The 19,616-nt window shown below is 45.7% G+C and overlaps 1 protein-coding gene across 1 annotated transcript in view; it reads right to left on the reverse strand.

Annotated features, from left to right (window-relative positions):
* DOCK5 (dedicator of cytokinesis 5) overlaps window positions 1-19,616 on the reverse strand; it is a 196,041-nt gene that overhangs the window by 3,854 nt on the left and 172,571 nt on the right. Inside the window, exons 38-47 of the mRNA XM_012807685.2 lie at window positions 17,767-17,856; window positions 15,821-15,925; window positions 13,978-14,119; window positions 12,952-13,033; window positions 11,771-11,855; window positions 11,249-11,335; window positions 9,151-9,327; window positions 6,409-6,492; window positions 5,665-5,802; window positions 3,431-3,597 (exon numbers count right to left, since the gene is read on the reverse strand). Of these exons, the coding sequence (XP_012663139.1) occupies window positions 3,431-3,597; window positions 5,665-5,802; window positions 6,409-6,492; window positions 9,151-9,327; window positions 11,249-11,335; window positions 11,771-11,855; window positions 12,952-13,033; window positions 13,978-14,119; window positions 15,821-15,925; window positions 17,767-17,856 (1,157 nt within the window). The remainder of the gene's footprint in view (window positions 1-3,430; window positions 3,598-5,664; window positions 5,803-6,408; window positions 6,493-9,150; window positions 9,328-11,248; window positions 11,336-11,770; window positions 11,856-12,951; window positions 13,034-13,977; window positions 14,120-15,820; window positions 15,926-17,766; window positions 17,857-19,616) is intronic.

Here is a 19,616-nt window from a genome sequence, read left to right on the forward strand (position 1 = left end):
TCAAACTGTCACCCTGGGTAGGGTGCCGTGGCATCACAGCTCACAGCAACCTCCAATCGCTTAAGCGATTCTCTTGCCTTAGCCTCCCAAGTAGCTGGGACTACAGGCGCCTGCCACAACACCCTAAATCTAAATTTTTAATCCCAACTGAACAAACATCTCATGGTGTAAATGTACAGAGACCATCAAATGTCTAGATGAAAATATTACTGAATACTTATTTATCTTATCCCCAGAACAAAGGGTCTTAATTAATCTACAGGCACATCCAGCCATCTCAACACTGGGTATATACCCAAAGGAAATGAAGTCATTTTATGAAAAAGTCACCTGCACGCAAACCTTTATCCCAGCACAATTAACAGGTGGAAAGATGAGGAGGCATAAACCTAAATGCCCATCAATTCCCAAATGGTTAAGAAAATATGGTGCACATATAGACAAAGGGTGCCCCCCAAATTTATACAAATTTAAGAAGGGAAAAAACTGAATTGAAATTGTAATGCTCTAGTTGCATTTGACTTTTGCAATTATAAGAGGTACTGAACATAACTTGTTATTTATCTTGCTATTAGTACATATTCACTATTACAATTTTAACCCAGTTTTTTCCTTTCTTAAATGTGTATCCATTTTTTGGCTCCCTCTGTGTATACCATGGAGTCCTATTCAGCCATGACAAGGAATGAAAAAATAAAGAGATGAATAACTTGGGTGAAACTGGAGACGATTATTCTAAGTGAAGTATCTCAGGAATGGAAAACTAAATACCATATGTTCTCACTGGTAAGTGGGAACTAAGAGATGGGTACGCACAGGCAGAAAGTGATATAAAGGATGTGAGGCCGAGAGAGGGGGGGGGAGCCGATGCGTGTGGGACACAAGTTTACCTGTTGGGTATAAGGAATACCATTCTGCTGATGGGCACACCAAAAACTCCAACATAAGATATCCATGTAACAAATACACTTGTGCCCTTAATTAATATTTTGAAATTAAAAAAATCAAAACCTTAAATAAAAATGTAAACATTTATAGGCAAGGACAGAATCTACAAAGTAGCTTCCACAGTTTTCTGCAACGGATAATAGCACAGGCTTTGCAGCCAGGAAGCTCACGTTCAAATCCGGCCTATACTACTTCTAAGAGTATCATAATCACTGGAAAGCTATGCGCATAGGCTTGGTGCCTGTGGCTCAAGCAGCTAAGGCACCAGTCACATATACCTGAGCTGGCGGGTTGGAATCCAGCCCAGGCCTGCCAAACAACAATGATGGCTGCAACCAAAAAATACCCGGGCGTTGTGGCAGGCGCCTGTACTTCCAGCTACTTGGGAGGCAGAGGCAGGAGACTTGCTTGAGCCCCAGAGTTGGAGGTTGCTGTGAGCTTTGATGCCACAGCACTCTACCCAGGGGGACAGCTTGAGGCTCTGTCTCAAAAAAAAAAAAAAAAGGAAAGCTATACGTATAAATGTTTGTTGTAATTTTAAATGTATTTTATATTGATATAGTATTTCTGTATTAAAATGCATAATGAATTTATATTTTAACTTGTTTGCAAATGAGGACACAGCTCTAATATTCCATAGTAGGAAGAGGATTAATTCTGGCACATTCTACCCCCATCAAAATGGTAACAAAAATGGTATTAACAGTACCATGGTATTAATGGTAAAATGGTATTCCAGCAAAAAGGAAAATGTTTACAATAAAAAAGAGGAAAAGAAAAATACTAAAGTATCACTTTGCTATAATTGGAGCTAAGTAAAGATACCTCTGTCCATAAAAAAGGGGGTGGAAATGATTTCAGAAAAATTATATATTTGATTTCCAGGCAGGGAGCCATTTGGGTCGGTTATTTTACAATATAATTATTATAGAGTTAAACATTTATAAATAAATGGTGAGTCGAGTGACGTGACTTATAGTTAACACTATCTTAAATATTTAATGATATGTAAATACTTATTTATATTGAATTAAGCAGCAGGCCACAAAATAACAGATCCAGTGCTTCCCCCCTGGTATAAAAAGGATACATACTTTTTTGTATTATATAACTAAATCTGAACGGGATTATCTGTAAGTGAAGCTGCTAAGCATTTTGTCTTTTAATAGCTTCTGGTATTTTAGTAATGTATTATTTAAAAAGAGTAACTGTAGACGGAACACAACTATAAATTCACTCCTTTCAAATATTTAAAATTCGAGCATATGGAAAGGCCTTTCATATTTCTGGCAAGGAAGCCTCAACATCAAAAAGCCATCAATCTTCCTAACGTGAGTCCATAAATGTAACACGATCCCAGTAAAAATAGCAATAGGATTCTAGACAAATAAATCCCAAAGTGAGCAATGAGCAAAACCCGCCAGATTAAATTCTGAAAAGAAATTCTAGAAGATGAGAATGTTTTAAATCTACAGTAATTAAAGCTGCACAGTACTGGTGCACGGGCAGACAGGTAGATTAAATAGGGAGAAACGCCCACAAGTAGATGAAATAACATATACAAATTTGATTTTTAATGAAAGTGACATTTTAAATTAGTAGGAAAAAGGCGGTTTGCTCACTAAACGTTACAGGGAGAACTGGACAAAAGGTGGCTCCACACCTCACAAATTATATTCAATTCCAAAGACTCACGGATTTAATTGTGAGTAGTGAAACCCTAACTAAAGTAATAAATATATAAATTAAATATAAATTTAAAAATTTTTCTTCAAAACTAATATGAAAAAAATTAGGCAATGAGTATAAGGTATGTAATAGGGTGGTAGGACGTTTTCATTCTCTGCTATTAGTAACTGTTGTTACCATTATTTTTTTATTAAATAATAGCTGTGTCTATTAATGCAATCATGGGGTACAATGTGCTGGTTTTCTATAAAGTTTGAAATGCTCTCATCAAACTGGTCAACATAGCCTTCGCGGCATTTTCTTAGTTATTGTGTTAAGACATTTATATTCTACACCTAGTAAACTTCACATGTACCCTTGTAAGATGCACCGTAGGTGTGGTCCCACTGACTACCCTCCCTCCACTCACCCTCCCCCCTCCACTCCCTCTCCTCTTTCCCCTTCTTCTTGGGCTGTAATTGGGTTATAGCTTTCATATGAAAGCTATAAATTGGTTTCATAGGAAGACTGAGTACATCGGATACTTTTTCTTCCATTCTTAAGATACTTTGCTAAGAAGAATATGTTCCAGCTCCATCCATGTAAACATGTAAGAGGTAAAGTCTCCATCTTTCCTTAACGCAGCATAATATTCTGTGGTGTACATGTTAATAGTGGCATTCTTCAAGAGGGAGACAATGAGAGTGACCCAGAGGCTGATCACGTTGACTAAGCTTCATTCTAGTGACCAAAGGCAAACGTGAGTAAGGTGTCACCCTCAACCCCTCCTAGAGGTTAAAGATCAAACGCTTACCCATCAGATCCTGGCCTGGAAGGGGCATTGTCAGATGACGTGGAGGAGGTGGAAACCACCGAGGACGCCATGGAGGTGATGGACAGCCTCCGCAGGGTGGAGGACATGATGTAAGGGAGCACCATCGACCCCGTGCGGCTCTGCTTCCTCTCTGTCAAGCTGGGGGGCTGAAAAACAGACGACCTCTCACGGTTAGAGACGGGCGGGACTTCAGCCCCTGTGAACTGGCTTGGCGCCCTGTTTGAGGCTAACCAGAATTCACTGGCACTGGCTGGCCCCCCGTTCTGACCGGTTGGTGCCAGGGCTGCTGCAGTTGCCAATGTTTATATTCTCAGCTATAAACACAAATTAGGTTAAAACTTACCCTGTTTCTAAGACGAGAGGAAAAGTCATTATAATTTTTTGCCAGACACACAAGAGAAACTAAGACGTACTTTGTCCTCCAATAAAATAGCAAAATGCTCGGTCTGCTTCTCTAGCTTAGCTTCTTTGAGTCTTTTAAAAAATGAAATAATGGCCTAATATAAAATTTTCAGATCGAATCTGTAGACCTAAAGCTTAAAACTAATGAACTTCAGCAGGTGTGGGAGCGCCAATCTACATTCATAAGAAGTGTCACAAGTAGATAACCCTGTCCACCATCATATTGAATTTACTCACTTATACTGACTTATATTGGCCTAGTTTCTTTTTTTTCTTTTTGTGTGTTTTTTTTTTTTTTGAGACAGAGTCTCACTATGTCACCCTCAGTAGAGTGTCGTGGTGTCACAGCTTATAGCAACCTCCAACTCTTGGGCTTAAGCAATTCTCTTGCCTCAGCCTCCCAAGTAGCCGGGACTATAGGCACCCGCCATAATGCCTGGCTATTTTTTGGTTGTAGTTGTCATTGTTGCTAGCTGGTCCAGGCTGGGTTTAAACCCGCCAGCCTCAGTATATATGGTTGGCACCATAACCACTGTGCTACCAGTGCTGAGCCATTTTCTTTTTCTTTTTGGAGATAGAGTCTCACATTTGTCACCCTCAGTAGAGTGTTGTGGCGTCACAGCTCACAGCAACCTCAAACTCTTGGGCTCAAGCAATTCTCTTGCCTCAACCTCTTGAGCAGCTGGGACTACAGGTGCCCGCCATAACGCCTGGATATTTTTACAGACAGGATCTCACTCTAGCTCAGACTGGTCTCGAACTCATGAGCTGTAGCTATCTATCAGCCTCGGCCTCCCAGCGTGCTGGGATTAGAGGCGTGAGCCACCACACCTTGCCCTACTGGCCTCGTTTCAATAATGACTAAGCTCATTAAATCCAAAGCAGAGTCTTGACTGCCTAGGAAATTGTGTGCAAAAGACAAACGCTCCTGTAAGAAAACGTTTAACTAAGAGCAGGTTAAAAGACAAATTCTGAGGAAGAAAGGAAGAGTGAAGACTCTCAGGGCTGAAAAAGATGGTCAAAAAGATCTTCTGGAGGAAACTAGGGCAGAGATAGAAGGAACAGGGGAGCAGAGGACCTGAAAAGAGATTCAAAGCTTTGACTCGAGGAAAGAATCTGAAAAGTCAGGGGTTAAAGAATAAGACCATTAAAGAGGGTAAATGCAAACAAAATGAGTAGGTAAGTGATGCTCGCACCAATCACACAACCCTGGAGAGGAAAGGTGAGCGCGTGCGTACTCCACCCTGCTGCTCAGGAGGCAAAAAGAAAATCGTAGGTGTGAGGAATGTGTTAAAACTGTCAAAAAAATAAAATAGAAAGAAATCAGCTACATGACACTGAAAAAAACAATTCATCATTCTTTCTCCCCTTCAAAGGAGTTAAGACGATAAACTTCTCATCAAAATAGATAATATTTTTAAGATCAGCAAAAACTGTAAGAATTTAGTTAGCACAGGAATAACCAGGGTCTAGGTGTGGGGAAACCCCAACTTCTGGCATCAGTATCTGACCCGAAGCATCAGTATCACCTGGACCCTTGTCAGAAGTGGACATACTTGGGCCCCTCTCCCAGACCCATGGACTCAGAAACTCAGGGCAACCTGTGTTTGCACAAGCCCTCTGGGTGGTTCTGATGGTTCAAATTTAAGAACCTCTGTCAAGCCCAAGGATGGTTCAAAGTCATTAAGAGCAGAACGAGCTTTCTCCCAGCTGCCCCGGTATTTTCATGCCAGCGCTAAGCCATTATGGCTCATCTGATCAGTGCCGTAAAAGGTCAAAGAAGCTAGAAAAAGCAGAAAGGCCAAGCCTACCAGCGTTATAACCCCGTAGAGCTTCTCCACTTTCTCCTTGAGCTCCCGGAAGCAGGAGGACAACCGGTCGTGCAGGGGCTTGAGCTGCTCCGTCAGCTTCTCACCGTGGATGCGGATCCCCTCCGTCAGCAGAGGCATCTGGGAACAGGGCACAGAGGGGATGAAATGCGGCTTACGGGGAGGCCATCAGGATTTGGAGGCAGGCCAGGGTGGGGTGGGAGCTAGAGGGCAGAGCGCCCATCCAGTGAGGCCCCTTCTCAGCTCAGAGCTTGTGAACTGGAGGGACTGTGGTCTACAATGAAGAGAGAGACACGGCAAGGCCACAGTCGGCCCCTGGCTGGCGAAGGGCTGGGGGCAAACCCGACAGAGCCCTGGGGCACATCTGTGGGTGAGCGACTGATGGGTTGGGATGAACTGGACGGTTTCATTTTCTACCACTGTCCACTGAAGTCGTGGGAAAGAACAAAACAAGGCCCAAGTCTCCCGGCTAGAAATACAGGCCAGGAGACCCACGATGGGCTTTCATCTGGGCGTTAAGAAGGTCCCTGTCAAGTTTAACCAGATGCTGCCCCTAAGTCACGCTGCCAAACAAACCAATAAATAAGTAGGTTGTGGGTCCATACCCACAGGGGGTTCAAAAAAGATAGGACAGTAACCCTGAACGTGGGCTTGCAGATTTGAGCCCAGGGGAAGGTGGCGGATTCCCTCGGGCCCCACAGCAGCTGCCCTGCACAGCCCGGGCACCTGTAATGCTATGAGTCGCTTCAGCAGCTCCACCTTCTCCTGGTCCTCAGGGTGCTCCTGCAAGTACTTCTCTGTGAAGAAAGCCTGAAAGAACAGCATGTCCAGTACTAATTAGAATTAATTAGAACACATTCCGATTTATGCATATGACCCTACGAGGGAAGGGTGAACCCTCTCCTCTGTTCTGATAAACCAGGAATGTCTAACGAAAACTTCATTCCTCTTCCAGGAAACCCCTCATCCCAGGGTGAACAATTTTTAACAGTATGTGCTATTGGGAGCCGGGCAAATTCCTAGCAAGGTTACAGTCTCAGTAATCAACACGCACACACACATTTCAAATAACAGAAGGACAATGTCTAAAGTTAATAATTAGGTGCACAGATAGGAGGGAAAGAGCAAAAGGTCAAGAGGCAGGTGACAGAGCTGAGAGTTTTTCTGTCTTCCGTTATGATTCTATGTTGGCACCATGATCGTCAATGATATTCATAACCCTTTCAGCAAAAGGCCCATAACAGGGAAAGAAAAATCCAAGATCAATTCCAAACACAGGCCTTGCATAGGAAAACATTTTTAAGATAAAATTCATTAGTAAAGAGAGAGGAAACTGTTTTTTTTGTTTTGCAGTTTTTGGCCAGGGCCAGGTTTGAACCCGCCACCTCCAGTATATGGGGCTGGCGCCCTACTCCTTTGAGCCACAGACGCCGCCCTCATTAGTGAAGAGAAATAGAAGTTTGTAGCACACGTTTCCAGCAGCATCTAAGACAGGGGTTACGTTACATAACGTTTCCTCCTGGGACCTGAACCTCCTTCCCCAAGTGCTTCTTTCAAAGACCAACCTTCCAAGTTCCCCTTCATGCTTTCTGCTTTGCTGCTTTGAGAGCCCAAACCCCATTCTATAAAACCCGAAGTCTCCTGAAACCACAGAAAAAAATTATACCAGCAATCGGGCCAACGCGTGTGGCCAACAGAATGCAAGCAAACTCTCCCGTGTGGGCAGAGGTCACCAACGTGGTGGAGGTTCTGCCCTACGCAAGCCTTGTGTGATGTTCACTATATACAGAAGGGCTCCCTTGGTCCTCCAACCAACCCTGTGAGCTAGGTAATTTCCTCACTTTACAGATACATGAAGCTCAGAGAGGTGAAGCATGTTGGCCAAGAGTGCACAGCAGTCCATGGAAAGTCAGAATCAGGTCCCAAGGGAGACTGATGGGAAAGGCCCCTGCTCTTCCCAGGACACAGGGACGCATGGACACAAAGCCCAGCCCACGGAGCGCTCACTCTTCTCAGTAACCCCTTTCTCTCCACCCACTCTCCAGGTGCCCCCACAGGGGTTTTCTTGCCAAATGTCGACCTGTATTCAAGAAGAGGACTCCAAATAGTTAGCTGCTGAACACAAACTGTAGCAATGGAAAATCCTGCCTCTACCCGTTGTATGTAACAGAAACTAAACACATCACCTGCATGTTAAATTGTGCTACATCCAAACCCCACGTGATGGATTCAAGTGTGCCAAGTACCCCTTCTATGGCTGTTCAGGACAACAGACTTCATTCAACTTCAGCATGTCCCCAAAGTGGCCATACATTAAGAAAACAGACATCTGGGGTGGCCCCTATGGCTCAAAGGAGTAAGGCCTATATAATATTGTAAATATTATAATAAATATTTTGTAAATAAAGGTACACTTAGCTACAATTTCCCATCCCCCCCCCCCCATGTACGATGAGTTGTGGGACACCCTATAATTTAACTGTAGACACAGGGCCACCATTTATTTGTCCATTTGACTCATGACACACCAAGCCAGGGGAGGGGGCTCCTAGAAGCTAATTCTGAACAGAGTGTGGCTGTGCCTTCCCCAGAGATGCTGCTTCCATTCCAGAGCATCCTGGTTCTGGAGTCCACACGGTTGCCTTATACCTCTCAGGGGGTACAACCAATGGGACAGGTGACAGCAGATGAATTGGCCATAGTGGGTTATTTCAGTGACACTTTACTAAGCAGTGGTCTACATCCGTGGCTGACTGTCTGTAAGAGGTAAGAGGTGTGAGGGCAGGACCAATCTTTTCGCTAACTTCACGTGCCTATTCACAGACAGAGGAGAGAGAACATCACTCAGAGAAGTTGTAGGAAACAAATTAACCCCTGGCTCAATGGTACCAAGGGAAGTCCTGCAGGTTCTGACCAGTGGCTCAATGGACCAAGAAGAGTTCTGCGGGGTTCTGACCAGTGGCTCAATGGACCAAGGGGAGTCCTGTGGGGTTCTGACCCATGGCTCAATGGCAGTGAGGGAGTCCTGCGGGGTTATGACCAGTGGCTCAATGGTACCAAGAGGAGTTCTGCGGGGTTCTGACCAGTGGCTCAATGGACCAAGGGGAGTCCTGTGGGGTTCTGACCCATGGCTCAATGGCAGTGAGGGAGTCCTGTGGGGTTATGACCAGTGGCTCAATGGCAATGAGGGAGTCCTGAGGGGTCAGGGGCCCAGCCCACTTTTTTTTTTTTTGAGACACAGTCTCACTATGTCGCCCTTGGTAGAGTACCATGGTGTCACAGCTCACAGCAACCTCAAACTCTTGGGCTTAATTGATTCTCTTGCCTCAGCCTCCCAAGTAGCCCAACGCCCAGCTATTTTTTTGCTACAGTTTTTTAGCTGGACTGAGCTAGGTTTGAACTCGCCACCTTCAGTGTATGTGCCTGGCACCATAACCACTGTGCTACGGGCACTGAGCCCCAGCCCACCTTCTCGTAGTTGGAGAAGCCGCCCATGACAGCAGGGTCCACGATGCCGCTGAGCAGCATGGACAGGGGGTGCAGGGAGAGCGAGCGGTCCCAGGCATGCTGCTGCACACAGTTGCTGATCTTCTCATTGGTCAGCTCCATGGTTTCGATGGCATTCTCCAAAGGGCTGACCTCCTCCTGAGTGACAGAACGCATGGGGTGGGAAAGGACATCATGTCAGCACCAGCAAAGAAAGTTCGTTCAACTGGCCCCCTCAAGGTTAAGCTTCTTGGGATTCACAGGGTGGTAAGGTGCAAAATAAGCTATTTAAGACCTCCTTAGAAAACAGAATGAAGACTTAACAATTAGAGCTATGGAAATGAATATTCCTTGGGGTAAAGAGTCTACAGAAAAGCTCACAAGAAGACAACTGGAGCTGTGGGAATGATCATTTCTCAAAGCTTCCTGGGGCATTTTTGAGATCAGTGACAACACGTTAGCAGGATAGCAGATCTGAGACACTTATGCACAACCAAAAATGTCCACGGGCAGAGGGTCTGATGCTTCTTCTATGAGAAATGTGGAACTATCTTGGAAGCTGTGCATTCAGAGTAACCTCAGCACGGACTCTGGGGTGAACAGTAGCCACAAATAATAGGATGTCTTACATCGGTCAGCCTGAATTTTGCATGACAATGAAGTAAGATGTAGCTCAAAGTGAGCTCTTTCTATGGAACGGCCTTCAAAACCAGATTTCAATGTCCTCACTAGGCAGATGACTCCGAAAATCGCATCAATACTTAAAGAATGATGATTCACAACACATCAAACCTCAGATTTGTTGGAGAAGTACTGTTTGAACACTTGCTTCACACTAAGCCCCAGGCTGTGCGGCAGCTTACAAGACTGATGAAGATGATGCCTCACTCTGGGGGGTACTCCCAGTCTTGGTGGGGGTCTCAAGGCACATAAACATGGTAGGTTAGAAATATACCCGGGGGCATAGGCGGCACCTGTGGCTCAGTGAGTAGGGTGCCGGCCCCATATACTGAGGGTGGCTGGTTCAAACCCAGCCCCACCCAAACTGCAACAAAAAAACAGCCGGGTGTTGTGGCGGGCACCTGTAGTCCCAGCTCCTAGGGAGGCTGAGGCAAAAGAATCACCTAAGCCCAGGAGATGGAGGTTGCTGTGAGCTGTGACATCACAGTACTCTACAGAGGGCAATAAAGTGAGACTCTGTCTCTAACAAAAAGAAAAAAAAAAGAAATATACCCGGGGGCAGCAAAGCACAGACACAGGCCATCCTACCCAGCCTGGGTGTTCCAGAGATGGCTTTGTGGAGAAGGCGGTGTCTAAACTGAAATCTCATCAGGAATTAGGTTCAGAAGCGGCGAATGAACATTGTAGGCAGAAAAAGTGATTCAGTGTCACGGAGGACTGAAATGGCATGAAACAAGCGGATTTGTTCCAATAGGAGATGAAGGGAAGAGGCAGTCAGTAAGGCCTCATGTGCGTGTGCTAAGGGACCTGGGCTTTACTCAACTCCAACCCCAGGCAGGCCACGGAGGGCGGCCATACGCGTGAAGATGAATGAAACGGTCACGTTCACTCAATGGAATTCATGACAGAGGCAGTGAGGAAAAGAGACCAAGGCAGGGAGACCAATTAGGAGTGGGGAAATAGAACAGATTTCATAAACACTGACAAGGTAAAATGAGCAGATCTGGGGAAAGATGAAGAGGGAGGCGGGTGGCGTGACCGGTGGGTGATGTGATTAGCTGAGATGAGAAGAAAGAGAAAAGGCTTTGAGAGAGAGAAGATGTCATTACAGGAAACTCCAGATGTTTCTGGGGCTGGCAGGATCACTGAGGGGAGAACACTCCTCTGGTCATCAAAGAGTCACTCACTGTGACTAACCTTTAGGGGTGGCACTGTAACATCAGGTCTACAAAGGACCCCTATTATACAAGCATGCATTTCATTTCTATTTGGAAAAACAAAGTTGGCCAGAGAAGGCCGGCCAGGCTGGAGCATTCTGCAGAGGGCACGGGACGAAGTCTGTTACTGTACTTGCAGACACAGTTTTTTTCCCCTTCATGTCCAAGGTCAAATGACTCACTGTCGATATCTGTTTCACTTCGAACCACTTGAGGATCCCGGGAAAGGTGTACGCTGTGGTATATGTGGTCCGTTCAATCCACATGGTCTGGTGGCAGGAAGGAAAACAGGAAACGGTGGTGAGTTCCCAGGGAACACAACAAAACTCCTGGGTGTAGTCAAGTGAGATCATATTCCCGAGTGAGACTGCATTCCTGGTTTCTGCATTTCTGAAAGCTTAAGGATTCTGGATGTTTAAAGCCTAAAGAAATCATCTATTCGGGGCTTCTCACCTTACACCTGGAAGCCTCTAAGAGGTCCAGAGAGGTGAGACTTGCCCTATTAGCAGCTGGCCCAGGAGCAGAGCCCAGCGTCTGCACTCTAGAGTTTTCTGATTTGATGACAGCTCGCGTATGTAGGGAACTTGCAGGGGAAGCCTCTATTCCCAGGCACACTGTTTCTGCTGCATGTGCTGGCTAGCTGGAAGACTTCCCTCTCGGATGCCAATTTTACCTGGTTTTAGAGGGGGACGGGGTGGACTCACAGCAAATTCATTGTCTGGGTCCTTTTCTCCTTTCCGGAACGGCCGGGAATATCTGAACTGCTGCACCTCGTTGGCCCTGTAGTAGCTGGAGAAAGACACAGCAGGGAGGCTGTCATTTCTCTCTGGGAACAAGCACTCTTTGATCTGAGGTCAACAAAACCTGGGAGCCACCTGCCCCAGTCTGGGTTTTGCCCACTAAGCTACCTCACAACCAATGGCGTCTCCACACTGAAGGCTGGAGACGGTGCACAGTTTGATTTCATTTCACATCTGACGTTTATAGAACTTGTGGATTTATTTCACAGTTCACCATGTTAAAAGGGACACGTACTTACACCCACATTTGTGACCTCGATGGTACAGTTTTATAAACGTTCTATCAACCCCCTTCACATTGAGCTTCTCAGGAGAAGGGATCAGGCCCTCAATCAGGGGCCCTAATCTCCCAGTGATGCCTCTGAGTGAAAATAAGAGCTCAGGGATCTGAAACCTGGGAGTGAAATTCCCGATTTCCCTTTGCCTAAAAAAATCCCAACCCCCACATCCCTTGGAATTACCAAGCTTTTATCTTACATTCAAAACAGAATAGACAGAGCTTCCAAATGAATTTAAGTTTGGGTTTTTATATACTTTTTTTTTTTTGAGACAAGAGTCTCACTATATCACCCTAGGTAAAGTGCCATAGTGTCACAGCTCACAGTAACCTCAAACTCTTAGACTTAAGTGATTCTCTTGCCTCAGCCTCCCAATAGCTGGGACTACAGGCACCCGCCACAACACCCAGCTATTTTTTGTTGTTGTTGTAGCTGTTGTTCAGCAGCCCCGGTGTATCTGACCGGTACCCTAACTACCGAGCTACGGATGCCAAGCCTTTAAAGTCTGTAATAGAGACAAAATTTGTTTTAAAGAAAAAGGGTCTTGTTCTGTAACCCAGGCTAGAGTGCAGTGCCATAATCATAGCTCACTGCAGGCTCAAACTCCTAGCCTCAAATGATCCTCCTCCCTCAGCCTCCCAAGTAGTGTGGGACCACCCTGCCTGGCTAACTTTTCTTTAAAAAAGTTGTTTTGTCTTTAACTCCTGGCTCAAGCACTGAAGTGATCCTCCCATCTCAGCCTCCCAAAGTTCTGGGATTATAGCCACTGCCCCTGGCTATGTTTTTTTGAAATAAAGAATCACTCACTTTAAGATCTGCTCCGGGACTGGTTTATCCTTGTAGCTGGGCGGCAGGTTCATCACGGGCTTCACGGTGAAGCACTGCATATCTGAGAAGCTCATTAAGGAAAGAAAGGAGCTGGGCCGCAGAGGTGTCAGGCAGCAAGGCCCCGTTCTTCCTGCTTCCCCACTGGAAATGCCACCGGCAACCACCCCTCCTGTTGACCCAAATACCAGGACTGTGCTGAAAATGGGGTTCCCTACATATCACTGAAATCCCTTGGTCAGTGATGAACTACAAGACTTTTCTTTTGATCAAGACACCTTGAAAACATCCTTGCCAGAGGAAAACAGGCATCAATGAGGCATCAGGGAGAATGTGGTAAGAGATGGTCTAAATAATTTCTTTTGGACAAACATCACTCTGAATGCCAGAGCTCAGGCAATAGGAATTACGTTTAATCTTTGCATGCCATCTGTTTATGGAGGACCACAGCCAGGCACTGTACTAGGTGTTTGGAATACGTATCTCTAATACATACAATACGCAAAGTGGGTATTATTATTCTCCTTTTACAGATGAAGAATCTGTGGATGAGGGAGATTAAAACCCAACACCACACACCAGGCTTTCAAACCAGCTGGGTGGTAGGGCTCCTTCTCAGATTTAATGATCTAATCTTAGCAATAACTCTCCTACCACCATCACCAGTGCAGACACTGTTTCAAAGTCTCTAACAAAATCCAGAATTCAGAACAGAAAATTTAGGGCAAATCACGCTCCCTTTCTGGCTACAAAATATCTCTTTTCAAATTCAGGATTTGCTACCTTCCCACCCCTTTAATGACCTCATAACCACCTGCTAAGGATATTAGGGTCCCAGATATCTCACATAGGATGGGAACCTTGTCTGAATGCCTAAATGAGTGGTCTGTGGATCCAGGACACCTCTGTCTGCAAAGAAGGGACCACAACCCCTGGCTTCTCTGGGTTAGCTTGGGGCTGTACCCAGTTAAAGCTTCTCTGGGTCCTTCTTCCGCACAGCAAGGATGCATTGCTTTGGGGAGGATTTGATGTCTTCTCCCGGGGGCGTGGTGCTGGTCATCTTCTCCGCATTGGGGAACTGCGTCAGCAGCCTCAGGCTGAAGTCCTCTCGCCTCTCATACTCCTTGCCCCGGTAGATAAAGATTTTATTCTGCAGATCAGAGACAGGGAGGGAAGTCATCATACGGCAGGAATTCAAACAGAGGCACCTGGAGCGGTGGGTTGCCTCCGTCCACGTCACCCAAAGTCAGTGCACCATCATCAAGTTCCCCTTGGGTATCTATGACGGCAGCGTCCTATGTGACAAGGGCTGTGGTTTATTTGGGGAGTTAACTCACATCCGCTTAGAATGCCTTTTCCCATTTTCCCATCTCCTTCATCTTTCGACTCTGAGCACACCTTTCCCACTGCAGCTAAAGCAGAAATTCCCTGGGAAATATTTCCTGTCTTTTTTTTTTTTTAGTTAAGGCATCAATTACATATAATAAAATGGATTCTTTGAGTGTAAAATTCTCTTGAGTTTTTTTTTGGAGACAGAGCCTCAAGCTGTTGTCCTGGGTAGAGTGCCGTGGTATTACAGCTCACAGCAACTTCCAACTCCTGGGCTCAAGTGAGTCTCCTGCCTCAGCCTCCCAAGTAGCTGGGACCACAGGTACCCATCACAACACCTGGCTATTTTTGATTGCAGCCGTCATTGTTGTTTGGTGGGCCTGGGCTGGATTTGAACCTGCCAGCTTAGGTGTACACGGCTGGCGCCTTAGTTGCTTGAGCCACAGGCGCCCAGCCAAATTCTCTGAGTTTTGACAAATGTTACCATGACCACAATCAAGAAATAGCAGAGTTGCATCACCACCCCAAATTTTCCCATGCCCCTTTGTAGTCTGACCTCCCCCGCCAACCCCCCAGACAATCACCAGCCTGGTTTTTGTCCTGATAGAAAGTGCCACCTCGGGAAGAATGTCACATAAGTGAAAACACGGAGTGTCTATCTTTTATAAAAGTCTTAACGTCCTTCCACAGCACATCTGAGCGCCAAGCACATTGCTCACATGGAGTTTATTCCTCTTTCTCCCTGACAGGTCTCTACTGCATGAATATAATACAGTTTGTTCATCCCTTCACCAGCTGAAGGTACCTCTGAGTTGGATCCAATCCTTGGTGATTGTGATTAAAGTAAGGGAGTGTACGAATAAACTGCCCCCTATTAGGCACTGTTAGGAATGTGAACTGCTTCCTCTTATCACTTTTTGTTTTTAATTAAGGGAAAGCAGATGGATAACACTAGTATGTGTTTTAGCAAAGCTCAACTCTAAAAAAGGCTTGCTTTTTGCAGGCGATAACGAGTTTTTGTTTGTTAAACTATAAAATCAATATCATATTACAGACCAATTTAGAGATGGAAGAAAAATACCATCCTCACACCTATTTTTACAACAAAAATGCTTTTATTTTTAGAAAGCCCTTGCAGTCTTATTCTTACGATACTTGTTTTCAAACTAGCTCTGGCTGGAAATAAAATAAGCAACCCAACGCATCAGTCCACACTGTTCCCTGGCCTGACCCACAGCAGCTGACCAGCGGTCAGCGGAGGGAATGGTCCTGTTTTTCCCTTTTTCGTTCTCCCACCTGGGGAAAGTCATCTCACAAAAGACCTGCCAGGACACCAGGAGCGGTAGGGATGCGGGGTGAAGGGCCAGCTCTCGGGAAGTGGTTTCCCTCCCTGGCCTCCCACAGTGAGAAGACTGTGGGCAGCTGCTAACACATTGCTTTCCATCTGGAAAATAAATGACCCTCTTCCCTCCTTCAGACTCCCCAGCCTGATGGCTTTGGAGACCACCCTCAGGCTTCTTACCCGAAGGAAAGCAGGAAAGCTCTGTCCGTAGTAACCAACAGCAAAGTATTCAGGCTGAGGCCTCATCGCCTTAATGATGTTCTCATAAAACGAGGCTCTTTTTTTCTGGAAACAAAACAAAACATTCCACGGGGAGGTTATAAGGACAATGTGTGTGTGTGGTGGGGCGGGGGTGGGGGGATCATACTGCTTGCTTTGCTGTTTCCCATGTAATACAGAGAAATGAAAGGTCTTTGGAAAACATCCTATGGGCTAGAAGGTTATCTTTTTCTTGGATCAGAGGTTTTGGACCTGGGGTCCACGAATGGGCTTTGGAGGCTGCTGAATCTCTGAGGTTGTGAGCAGAGGGCGTGTTGCTTATTCTGCACAGGGAAGCAGTGCATGGCTTCCCGCAGTTTCCCCAAGGGGGGTCAGGACCTCTAAAAGGTTAAGAAGTACATTCTGAGATTCATGGAAGGTGGCTGCTCTTAAGGAGACACTTGGGACAAGGTGATGAAGAATTTTCCAGTTTGGGGTAGGGCGCCGACCCCATATGCTGGAGGTGGCAGGTTCAAATCCCGCCCTGGCCAAAAATTGCAAAAAAAAAAAGGATTTTCCAGTTTGTGTAGTGGTTTGGATTAAAGTCCTTGGGTCAACTGTGGGTGCCCATAAGGTGGCAGGGACATTCTGTTTTTCAGTGTCTGGTAACCCCTCTATTTTTGCCTCTTAACAAGGAGAGTGGTTTCCCAACTCAGGCTTATAGATTCAGCCATAAAGCAAGACAGCCAGACCTGGAGGATTTTAGGGGGGTCCCTAATCCTTCCCCCCGACAATGGTTAGCATGCCCACCTTACTACCCTTTCTAGGTGATAGTCTCTGTCAGAACAATGCTTTTTTTTTACAAGGTAACATGTTCCACCAATATGCATGTCAGTGTAATTTAGTGGATAAAATTAATACATGAGTATTTTTTGTGTGTGATGGCAGGAGCTGGTATTTACACTGGGAAATTTTTCAGAACAAGATCTTCACAAACAGCTCCTCAAAATAAATGATTATTCCATGATAACAGGGGACTGTAACTCCTCTGCTAAAACTTCTCAAATGCAATATTGTCTTTGCTATTTTTATTTTACTTTATTGACAGCTGGGAATACAGGAAGTCCATGAAAGGCACCAGGAAGAGAGAGAAAGCTGCATCAGTTTACAATCACCCAAATGTGGGAACAGCCTAACGCCCACCAACCCAGGAATGGATTAACAAGCTGTAGTATATATACACCGTGAAATACTATTCAGCCATTAAAAATGATGGAGACTTTATATCTTTTGTATTAACCTGGATGGGGGTGGAATGCATTCTTCTTAGTAAAGCATCACAAGAATGGAGAAGCAAGAATCCAATGTACTCAATTCTGATATGAGGACAGCTGATAACCTAGTAAATGGTGGGGGTGGGGGAATGGGGAGAGGGAAGGAAAGAGGGGGGTGGGGGGTCACAGTGTGTGACACAGCTCTTGGGGAGGGGACACAATGATAAGAGGGAATTTACCTAACCAATGCAGTGAGTGTAACCTGGTTCTTTGTACCCTCAATGAATCCCCAACAGTAAAAAATATAAAAAATAAAATAAAATAATAAAAAGAAAGAGAGCTGCAGACAGGGGTCCCCCCAGTGTGTGCACAGGAGAAAGCAGCCCCAAGTCACCATTACCCGAGGCCCAGTATTCCACTGCCCTTTTGAGGTGACCCTACCTACCCCACAGAACAGAGCCTTCTATAGAGGACAATCTGGAGAAATAATGACCCAGACTTTAGATTCTTTTCATTTTTACTTCAAATAAGGTTTACTTTTCCATTGTAGAGAGCACCACTGGTCCTTACTTTCGCCAACTGACAAAAAGATCTTCATGAACGCTCATTTTTACAACCCTGTTGGAGATAGGATGTATACTGACCCCGACTCACCAGAAGGTTGCCAAGTCCCTCGTAGTCAAACACTTTGCTCTCATACGTCTCAGCCAACTCTTTGCTCAGTTTGATAGCTTTCTCCCACATCTTCAGGAAAAGAAAAGTAGGGTCAAAAGTGGAGAACAAGGCTCAGCATCTGTGGCTCAAGTGGCTAAGGCACCAGCCACATACACCTAAGGTGGTGGGTTCGAATCCAGCCCGGATCCTCCAAACAACAATGACGGCTGCAACCAAAAAAAATAGCTGGGCGTTGTGGCGGGCGCCTGTGGTCCCAGCTACCTGGGAGGCGGAGGCAAGAGACTTGCTTGAGCCCAGGAGTTTGAGGTTGCTGTGAACTGTGATGCCACGGCACTCTACCCAGGGGGACAGCTTGAGGCTCTGTCTCAAAAAAAAAAAAAAAAAGTGGAGAACAAAGGAGGCATTGATGCTGGCTGCAAAGCCACCGGAGAGTCACCAGGAAGGAGCAGCCAGATGGGCTGAGTTTCTGTATAGCTTCCTGACCCTCAGCCCTCCGGTCGGCTAAACCTTTCCTGACATCACAAAGACAGTACCTGGCATCGTCAACAATTCCGTTTGCAGGAGCCTGAACAAGACTACACATTGCCTAAGAAAGGAATAATATTGGGGCTTAACAGGCAAAGCACTCATTACAACTGAAAGCGGAGAGGAACCATTTCCCAAATCAGGTTCTGAGAGTGTGACCATCTTGCTGGAGGAGGAAGGCAGCTCCTGTGGGACTCTGATTCTGGGGTGTGAGTGATTCTATGTAGGTGCATGGGTGTGTTGTTCGGAGGGAAAGAAAAGATACTAACAGGACTGTTACGTGGAATTCAGCAAACTGGGTTTTCATGGAGGACACTGATTTCTTTCCTTACTGGATGGGAGTTTTAGTTAATGCCTTAGAGCACTAAGGACCACATGGGCCACCAGCTAACGCACACGCTGGTGTCCTGGACTGGCATCCCAGGCTGAGCCCTCTAAACCACTCCGGTATTTCACAAAGCGCCTCCTAGTTGAGGCTGCTCAGAATGCGGCTTCTGCTCCCTTCCTGCCTCCTCCATGTTCCGTCCTCTGTGGCTGCTGCAGGAATGGATGTGCACCCCACAGACAAGTGTCAAACACTCCAATGAAATCTCCCGACGTCGTCACTTGTCCTATTTGCTGACTCTGAAATTTCAGGGCCTGTGTCACTAAAAACGCTCTGAAATGTGCCGCATGGAAACCATTCCAGGTCAGCTGGACCTGGTGCAGAAAGCCCGTCCACAGCGCCAGTGGAGCTCAGTGAACTCGTCCTCCCGGGTCCTTTCTCTTCTCCAAATGCTAAGTTACAAAAGAGACACGCAGACTGTCCAGCACAGCGACTCTCAAAGTGAGGTCTCCGGCCCTTGTGGGTCCTCAAGACCCTTCTGGGGGGGCCATGAGGTCAAAACTACTTTCCTAATAATACTATCCGTGGCCTTTTTCACACTCATTCTCTCATGAAGATACAGTGGAGTTTGCCAGTGTGTACATGATATGTGACATCACCATGAACCAGACACAGAAGCAAATAAGAGAATCCCCCTGTCTCTCATTAACCAGACAGGAAAGAGCTTTGTGAAAATAAAGCCTCTTATATGGCTAACTCTTTGATAAGCATAGTAGGGTTTTTTTTTGTAATTCTTCATGCATATATATGATTCACATTAATTAATAAGGATAAGCAGTTCCCGATTTACAAATGAGATAGGTTCTGTAGGTTTGTTTGTAAGTTAAATTTGCCTGTAAGTTGGAACAGGTATATTTACTTATTACCTGTAAGAGCCTCTGTTTCTTTCTTTCTTTTTTTTGTTACCCTTTTTTTTTTT

This window comes from Otolemur garnettii, unplaced genomic scaffold (genome assembly GCF_000181295.1).
Source record: "Otolemur garnettii isolate 467f Iridium unplaced genomic scaffold, OtoGar3 scaffold00074, whole genome shotgun sequence".
Lineage (NCBI taxonomy): Eukaryota > Metazoa > Chordata > Mammalia > Primates > Galagidae > Otolemur > Otolemur garnettii.